The sequence below is a fragment of the Macrobrachium nipponense genome, chromosome 4 (genome assembly GCF_015104395.2).
Source record: "Macrobrachium nipponense isolate FS-2020 chromosome 4, ASM1510439v2, whole genome shotgun sequence".
Lineage (NCBI taxonomy): Eukaryota > Metazoa > Arthropoda > Malacostraca > Decapoda > Palaemonidae > Macrobrachium > Macrobrachium nipponense.
The window spans coordinates 62,687,315-62,697,168 of NC_061100.1; the positions used below are offsets into that span (position 1 = coordinate 62,687,315).

At 37.3% G+C, this 9,854-nt stretch overlaps 1 protein-coding gene across 1 annotated transcript; it reads right to left on the reverse strand.

Annotated features, from left to right (window-relative positions):
- Positions 1-1,888: 1,888 nt before the first annotated feature.
- LOC135211380 (uncharacterized) lies at positions 1,889-8,611 on the reverse strand. Its single transcript, XM_064244692.1, has 2 exons — positions 8,103-8,611; positions 1,889-1,985 (listed from the first exon to the last, which is right to left on the reverse strand). The coding sequence occupies exons 1-2, from the start codon at positions 8,609-8,611 to the stop codon at positions 1,889-1,891; spliced, it is 606 nt and encodes a 201-aa protein (XP_064100762.1).
- Positions 8,612-9,854: the final 1,243 nt, after the last annotated feature.

Sequence of the window (9,854 nt, forward strand, 5' to 3'; positions counted from 1 at the left end):
TGGGCGTTATTTATTCAGAAGGTATAATTCATTGGATATTAAACGATATTTGATATATATATACGCTTGTGCTACAGTAAAATGACCTTAAACACCCCGCATACTAGTACCGAGAGTACGGAACAACATTAGAAACAGTTCAAGATTTAAAAGCTTCGCCGATATTTTGCTTTCTGGGTTTGTCTGCCTGAAATGTGCCCGCTATCTTCGAAATGCAGATGTTAATGTCAAGGATTTTTTATTTTCGTTCGTTCCGCTATAAGAATTACAAGAACATAATTTCATCGTTATTTTTCATCGTAGAAGAAAGGTAAGAGCATATTTGGAATCCTCGTGAAAGCTTCTATCCTCATAATGTCTTCTTTTTTTCTCTACAGTTAATAATAAAGAAGCTAGCATGGCCGGATATCCACACCAAACGATACCCGGTTTAAATCACCCCCTATAAAATCTACAAATATGGTCCGACTTTGGTTCGATTTGGTTCAGTAGTTTAGCCGTCTATAGCGAATATGCACACATACATACATACATAGTCCGACCGTCAGCTTTATATATAAGATAAAGAAACTTTGATCAGATTGCAAATGTAAATTTCTGAATAATGTTTTGATTGTTAAAACCCCACATTTATATCACTAATTTGTATTATCTTTGTTCTTTAATAATATCGTGAATTTTGAATAACAATTTAGTAACGATATAATGAACCTTTCTTAACAATAATTTTATAGTTAGTTATTGATGGTTAGAATTTACAGAGGTTTTGTTACTCAAGCTCCGTAAAGTAAAATCAGTCCTCGTCCACTTGATCATTTATGTATGAAGAAAAATCATTTCTTAAGAATTAACAAAGCAGAGTCTGTCTTATTTTACCATGGACGTTTAAAGTTCACATTATACAGTCATGAGGTCGCGGCAATTAGAGTCCATGAATGACAAATATAGTGAGGTCGACAGACGAATACCAGAAAGTAAAATATGATGTATATTTCTTTCTTGATCAGGAATGCCCAATTGCTCTCACTGTGTTGTGTATAAGCTTTTTGTATCAGTCATTTGAAAAAATAAACTTTTTTTTAAAGGATTTTTTATTTAAACTGCCAACTTGTTTCCATAAATCTTCAATGAAGTACCTCAGAAAGTCTACCCGCTTATTATTTCTATTGCCTGGTTTACTATATTATGCTTGGAACATGTTAGTTAGAGTTGGGTAAAGTAGGCAAGGCACTGAAATTGAAAATGTTGTGTGTATATAGAATTTAACTCTTCATTTAAATAACCAGAGCCCAACAATATCTCCTTACTTTTTTATTTCTGTCTTTCATCCCTCAGCTGTCAATGTCTTGGGATTCCCTTTTTCTGCTGGAGTTGTACGTATTTTACTACACGAGCTTTTACACATCTTTTTCATCAACTTTCCTACTTTCCCGGCAAATTTAGATTGGATTACTTGGGTGAAATGTTAGGTCATTCCTATAACTTTTTTCTTTTATTTTTAAATAAATTACCGAAATGGAATCTATATTTCATATTGCAACAAAAAATCTCTCTCTCTCTCTCTCTCTCTCTCTCTCTCTCTGTGTGTGTGTGTGTGTGTGTGTAATAGTACCAAAATGTTTACCCTCAAGTAAAACGTAAACTTGCAATCAATTTTTTTATATAATTTATATTGAAATATGCCATTGCGGGAGGTACCAAGAGACTTATTCTGTAATGTGTTAAAAAAATAAAATTATTGAAAAATCATGCAATAGTGTATCATGACGCATTCTTAGCTCGCATGATTAATTTATATCATATCAGCAAGTAAAAAGTACACCGAAGTTTCTTCGGCGCAATCAAGTTTTCTGTACAGTTTATATTGCTTTATGAAATTCTTCATGTGCTATAGTATGGATCTCTCAGCTACGCCTTGGCAGCGCTCAGTTGCTCCCCAGATAGCCAACAGCTTGCACTCAGGCACCTCTAGATCCATGGCTAACCTTACAATAAAAGATACTGTGGCTAGAGGGTGCAATTTGTTATGTTTGATGATTGGAGGGTGGATAATCAACATACCAATTTGCAACCCTGTAGCCTCAGTAGTTTTTAAGATCTGAGGGTGGACAGAAAAAATGTGGATGAACAGACAAAGCCTTCTCAATAGTTTTCATTTAAAGAAAACTATAAAGTATGGCAGCGGTAAGTGAATTTTCTCTCAAGTGCCTTTTGAGACTTCATGACCTGTAAGTCATCTAGTTTTAACACTTGCCAAAAAATCGAATCAAGACTTTACAGTGGTCGAATAAAAGTTGTCTTTTTTTTTTTTTTTTTTTTTTTTTTTTGGTCAATAGTTGCATCATGGAGACTTCAACCACACATTCCCCTCACCCTCTAACCCTCTCCTCTAAGAAAAACTGCGGGAGATAAAAGATAACCATCATGGAAGTCATCATACATTTGGCACGACAGTTTGAATAAAACCTACACTTTACAATGCCATGTGATTACTTTTACTCAAAATATGGCATCTGTTTTATAACGCCACCTCTGTTCATTGGAATAACTTATATCCAACATCTTGAAGATCTTGGTCGTCAAGAAACAATTAATTTTAGCGATACAAGGTGCTAATGATGGGCGAGACTATAATCAGACGATAGTGACATAATTCTTTAATATCGATAGTCAAACAGGGAGCGTCACGTGTCATATCGCGACTGGGTAGCTATAGTAACACCTTCCATCAATGTGGAATTCCGGACCACTTAGTTATCACTGCGCGTCACATCGTTATTGGCCAATTTAGTGAAAGAGATGTGATTGGTTATTGTGATGCCACGGTATGGTAAATATCCCGGACACATCGCGATCATGTTGGTTGTTAGGGAAATGAGATTGAAAGGAGAGGAAGAGGCACAAGAGAAGGTGTATGAAACCAGAGTAGTGATGAGATGGAGTAAGTGGGGGGGTTGGAGCAGTATTTGACAATGGTATCACAAGAAAAGTTATGAAGCAGACACAAGGAATTAGTATCATGTCAGTTAAAAAAATCTGTTTGTCAAAACCATGTTAAAATGTAAAAGAATTGCAGAGACATTTCAATATTGTGATGGTGTGGATTCCATGATTAGAAATGAAAGTTAAAATGCAAGGCTATTGGAACCACGAGGACAGAAGTACAAAGGATGTAAAATTTTCCCTTCTCTCACGAAGAGGAAATTAAAGAGTATTGGTAACTGAACAAAAGAAGTAATTAGCCGCTGGAGTAACGACTTGACATTCTTTTCATGACCAAGATAATATGGCATCATGTAGAACGATAAATTATTGACAAGTCTGTTTTCTACAAAGGATTAACCAGTTTCCTGCAAACTGAGATGAATGATTATATCAAATGTTAATTCGTCAGTGTAGAACAAAAATAATAAATAAAAAAATATAGTTTGTTATTTCCTTATATTTCCGAGTAATATTGCCTTTACTATTATAAAATATACTGTTGCAAAAATCAGATTCCTATACAAATCGGCAAATATTTAGATAGTCCCTTAATAAACAACCAGCTTTTCCATTAATAAATAATATACTACTTTTCATGGTGGCTCCAGACGCACGTCACACCTAAACCCCGCTTGAGTTAACAGTCTGAATAATGACGTATTTACATATATGCAGATAGGCTCTCTGGGATATGTTCGCGCAACCGCTGTACTTGCGGGGCCCTTATCACGTTGCTGTGTTAAGGGTTTATTGGAAAAAATGAGCAGCAAAGATGTTATATAATTAGGATATATAAATTCCTGCAGTTACAAAAGATACAACATGACGTAACCTTCAATAATCTTGAAGGTTTTTGTTCCGATGCACATTCTCGCTCAAAACCAATCATTTTATTAATCTTGTATTTTCTTCCCTTATTTTTCTTTTCTTATCCAGGCAAGACATTGTAACGGAATTTCAGACGTTTTTGAGAATGTATGGAATGCAGTTTTATGATATAGTAATTTTAAATAGGTAAGAAGTAATATCTCATGTATATACAGTTGATGACATAACATTCTACGCGAGAAGATAAACTTGAAGTCTATTTTTTTAATCAATGCGTAGTACACGAGAGAAATTCGAGGCCGGCAATAAAATTGTACGCTTCCGATATTCCCTCATATTCTTCTTGAGGTGGAAATATATTTGTCTTCTGTACATATTTGAAAAGATCTAAGCATTCATTAGAGAACTTCGAAACTTAACTGACAGTATTTCGATTAGTCTTCCTTTGATGGCTAAGAGCAAAAGACAGTGAATCTCAAAATCCTTCTATGAACGATACTAGAACCGAAATGGAAGACTCGATGTTCCTTACCGACTGTGACTTCGGATCTTTTAAAATCCATAGAAGTGCCCTAGTTTTTCTGAGAAACGATATAGTTATTCAGAATCCAAATCTGTTTCTGGAATTTCTTACTGACAAAGAACAGACAATAGCAAATCCAGAAGCATATCCACTGTAATGGGAACAAAAGCTTCAGATGACTACAGCTTCAAGCAACAGGATTTATGCGAATTTCCCTCACAGAATTTCTGTTGTGCCTTTTGCTTCTTAGACTTACAGATGTATAAGTTAAAAATAATTCAAATCGAGGAGAGCTTCGCGTGGTTGGGCTTTAAAAAAGGTCTAAAATATTGTATCCTGAAAAGCCAAACAAATATTTTTTTTTTATAATTTTTTATTCGAAATTTGTAAAGAATTTATCTAGTTCCTAATTGGTGGGCTGATCTTTTCTTCTCCATATGGAATTTTTGATGACATCACATCAATGTGTTTGCATCCTATATACTTAACTCTTTTCTTTGATGACCTCGAGATATTCGAAAGTCAGTGTATGGCAGCCTCATCTCCCGAGATGTAATAAAACCGAAGACTATGCCATTCTGACGCTGCACCCCACGGAAAAGGATAGCAATTCACGTGGAGAGTTGTGAGTGAATTTATGTGCGTGTTTCCGTGGGTTTATGTAAGATTATTTTTCTTTTTATTCTATCATAGAGAGCTTTTGTAACCACAGTTATCTATCCAAATGAACCTATATCTACAAAGCACAAGTGGCTTGTACTCAGTGAAAACTTGTATGCATTGCATCAGTGTCTCATTTAGTGTTTCAGATTTATTGTCGGTAAATCTCTCATACAGTGGGTAAATAATATCTGGATGTGTTCTCGGTATACTATAGCAAAGTCCAGCTAGCTATGCAGCTAAGCTCCGCCCACTGAGTACGTCACGATCATTCCTGGAACATGACTGGTTGGCAATAGTAGCGCAAAGTTGGTCAATCTGTGGTTCTTTTCATCTTCATTTATTTTGCAATGGTGGTTTTACCGAACTAAAATACTTTGTGCTGATTATTAAAAGGGAACGTTATATGATCCCTTTTAAAAAATCATCTCACAAATCTCCCTAGAAATAGCAAAAAAACAGGAACAAAGACATTGAATCTCAAAATCCTTCTATGAACGTAACTAGAACGGAAATGGGGTCTCGATTTTCCTTACCGACGTTGACTTCGGATCTTTTTAATCCATTGAAAATGTGTTGATTATTAAAAGGAAATGCTATATTATATCTTGAAACAAAATCACCATACACATCTCCCTAAAAATAGGAAAGTGGAAAGTGGTTGGCCGACCAGGTGGCCAACCACTAAAAAATATATTGAACACGTGTTTAAACGGAACGCCGCAAACAAGCCACAAGCAGTCGACGTGATTAAAAGAGCCTCTAGGAAGTGGTTACTAGGTCTATTTTCTTGGCCACACCACAATCGCACACCACTAGTGGCCGAGGATAAAAAACGTTACTTCAAATCAGGGCGCGCGCACGAATGATTTTGTGGTCGAGAGATACTTAGGCAGCAGTAGGTGATTGACCGGCAGAGAGGACAGACCAATAGTGTCACAATGACATGTAGAAAGATAATTGACAGTGAATCTTTGATACATAGGTGCAGAGAAGACCAGCTCTCTATGATTTTACAGTAAAGATATATAGTGGTAAGCGTATAAAGGATAAATTATGGATAGAAGTATGTGAGGCTGTATTCGATAAGTGGATTTCTCATAACAGAGGATAAAAAGGAAAAGGTAAAGATTTGTAAATTCCTTTATAATAGAAAATATATAAGGCTACTTCATACATTTTACATACATTACAAAACACTATATACTGTATACATACTATACACATTAAAAAATATTGACATATACTCTTCCCCTTCCTACTTAGCAATTGTTAATTTCTTTGTATTGAAGAATATATAACACCAAAGGACAGTATACAATTGCATAACATAATCTTTGTATCAAAGAAGATTACATATATATATATATATATATATATATATATATATATATATATATATATATATATATATATATATATATATTACTGTATATATAGATGTATATATTTTTACGTGTGTTGGGTCTTGGAAGGGTTTGATTTTAATTAAATCTGAAGCCTTGCTTAAGATGTCCAACACACCAGACACACAAGTAAGGGTAATGAGGTATATATAAATAAAAATAGATAAATATGAAAAAAAAATAATAAAATAAAAATAACATAAATAAATAAATAATATCTTGGGAGTAGACCCCTCTTTTAACAAGTCTTGTTGAAAAGGATTGCTGCATCAGCTCCATTAATTTTGTATAGTCTTCTCTATTTTCCTTATTAAGGATTTCTCAATGTTGCTGAAACTGGCAAGCAACGTGCCAAAGGGGATCGTCAAATCCAGTGTAGTCATATTGAATGATCTTTATTACTGCTATATACTATATTACTGTTACAAGTTTATTCCCTCTCTCTCTCTCTCTCTCTATCTCTCTCTCTCTCTCTCTCGTCTCTCTTCAATCTCTCTCTCTCTCTCTCTCCTCTCTCTCTCTCTGACGTTTCGCCCAGATCTGCCAGGGCATGGTCACAGCGATGGTTGCTGGAAGGACTGAATCTTAGTGGTGAGTCCTTCGCTATATATCATGGTCGTGCGGGCGCTCACGGATGCTCCTGCAGGACCCTCCGGAGGGTGCTCGACTTTTCTTGGCTGGCGGCCAGCGTCGGAAACTCTCGAGGCGCGTTGATCTTCTCAGGTGTGTTGCATCACCTGGAGCCGGGTTTTCATTGGTTGCGACCGTGGTGACGTAACTCCTGGTATTTCTACCGACCTCTTCGATATTGGCCCCGTCCTGGGCGCTGGTGTTCTCGTCTGGAGGGGGGGGCTGGGTCTTCCTTACACAGGTGGGCAGCAGGAAGGGTTCCTGTGTCGTATTAAGGAAGGGTTTCTGCTCGAGGATAAATAATGCCTCAAGGAGGTGCAGGCGTCGCTGATCGGGGCTCTTCCAATTATCTTTGTGTTTTTTTTTTACGATATCCTCACGCACGACGTGCTGTTGGTGGGCGGTGAGGGCTTGGTGTTTTATGGCACCGTTCTGGGCGTGACAGGAGATCCTCTTAGACAGTCGTAACGTTGACATACAGATATAAACTCCAGGACATCCTTGGATAGGGCATGTGTACTGGTAGACGACGTTATTCTGCTTCAGGGGATCTCCTGCAGGCGGGGTAGGGTTAGTTTCTCAAATAATCAGGTCCCTTGTTCTCCTGTTCTTATAATAGATTATAAGAGAGAGCCTCTTCCCTTCCTCCACGGGGGTGACGTTCTCTTCTACAATCTTCTTAAGGCATCTCTCCTCTTCTTTATATCCGTGGTGCATGAAGGACTTGTAGAAAATACGTATATCCTCGGAGGGGGGATTCTCTTTATTCTCTCCGTCCTCCATGTACCATTTGTTTAAGGCTCTGATCTCCATTGTTGATCAGCAGCTTGTTGAGTAACCGTTATTAATCAGTCATTTGTGAGGCTCGGTCCAGTTCTGCATGGGTGTCCTGCCACGCTGAACAGTGCGTTAAGGCCCTCCTCACGAAGGCCCTGACGGTGGTGGTCTTGAACCTCGCAGGACACTCACTTTCTCCATTTAAGCAAAGTCCCAAGTTAGTGGATTTGGTGTAGACGGTGGTGGTCATCTTCAGGGTAGTCTTCGTAATTAGGACGTCGAGGAAGGGGAGCCGATCTTCGCTGCTAAATTCAATTGTGAAATTAAGGGCGCTGTTGTGCAGGAACTGCTGGCGAAGGGCTTCAACCTCTTCCTCGGAGTCAGCTTGAACAAATATGTCGTCGATGTATCTGGCATACGTCCGGGGACATCGGTGCTGCGAAAAAACCCGCTCTTCAACGGTACCCATGTAAAAGTTGGCAAAGAGGACGCCCAAGGGGGACCCCATTGCCACGCCGTCTTTCTGACGAAACATCTGTCCTCTGTGGGTGGTGAAGGGGGCTCTCTTCGTACAGATGTCTAGAAGTGTCTTAAGCAATTCTTCAGGGATGTTCGGAGGTTGCTTGTCAGGGTTCCTGTAGACCTTTTCCAAAATGATGCCTATTGTTTCATCGACGGGGACGTTGGTAAACAGGGACTCCACGTCGAGGGACGCCATAGTGCCGTCGCCAGGGGAATCCCGGATTTTCTCCAGGAACTCCGTCGAAGAAGTAAGGCAAAATTTGGAGGGGGTATACGGCATCAAGATTTTGTTAAAGCGTTTTGCCAACTCGTAGGTCGGTGCAGGTGTCTGGCTGATGATGGGGCGGAAGGGGTTACTGTCGTGGCGTTTTTCACTTTTCCGTAAAGTACCCCAAGTTGTAATCCTCCTTGGATGGGCGGGAGGTGGCATGCATTCGTTGCAGCGTTTATTGCAGTGATGATGCGGTTAGCATCCCGTTTGATGTCTTCGGTGGGGTTTCTCGTCAATCTCTCGAATTTAGAGGTATCTGCTAAGATATCGTCTAGCTTCTTGAAATATTCCTCAGTCTTGATAAGTACAAAGGCGGCCGTTTTATCTGCCCGACGTATTGTTATCTCCTCATTTTTCTTAAGATCCGCTGCTGCGTCCTTCAGCTCTTTGGTAAATATCCCGTTGGTGTAGTTCCCTCTGTCCGTCAGGGCTTCTGCGAGTAGGAGAGGTTGAAGGGCGTCGCTGGTCTTAAGGATCTTCTTGGCTTCTAACTGTTGTATGGAGTCGAGGAGAAATTCTATCTCCATACGTTTTTCATGTTTCCTGGGTTTAGTCATGACCATGCCCTGGCAGATCTGGGCGAAACGTCAGAGAGAGAGAGAGAGAAGAGAGAGAGAGGAGAAGAGGAGAGACGAGAGAGAGAGAGAGAGAGAGGACTTGTAACAGTAATATATGTATATAGCAGTAATCGAAAGATCATTCAATATGACTACACTGTATTTGACGATCCCCTTTGGCACGTTGCTTGCCAGTTTCAGCAACATTGAGAAATCCTTAATAAGGAAAATAGAGAAGACTCTATACAAAATTAATGGAGCTGATGCAGCAATCCTTTTCAACAAGACTTAAATAAATAATAATAATAAATAAAAATAAAATAAATAAAAAAATAATAAACAAATACAAATAATAAATAATAAGCAAAAATAGAAAAAAATATAAAAAAAAAGATAAATAAAAAATAAATAAATAGATAAGTAAATAATGTTAAAATAAATAAATAAATTGAAATAAATAAATAAATAGGAATAAATAAAAATGAATAAATACAGATAAATAATTAAATAAATAAATAATTAAAAATGAATAAATAAAATAATTAATTAAAACAAACAAATAAATAAAAATAAACTAAATAAGTATAATAAAATAAAGATAAATAAATAGAATAAAATTAAATAAATAAATGAAAATATATAAGTAAAAAATAAAAAATAAAAAATAAAAAATAAAATATTTAAAAATTAAAAAA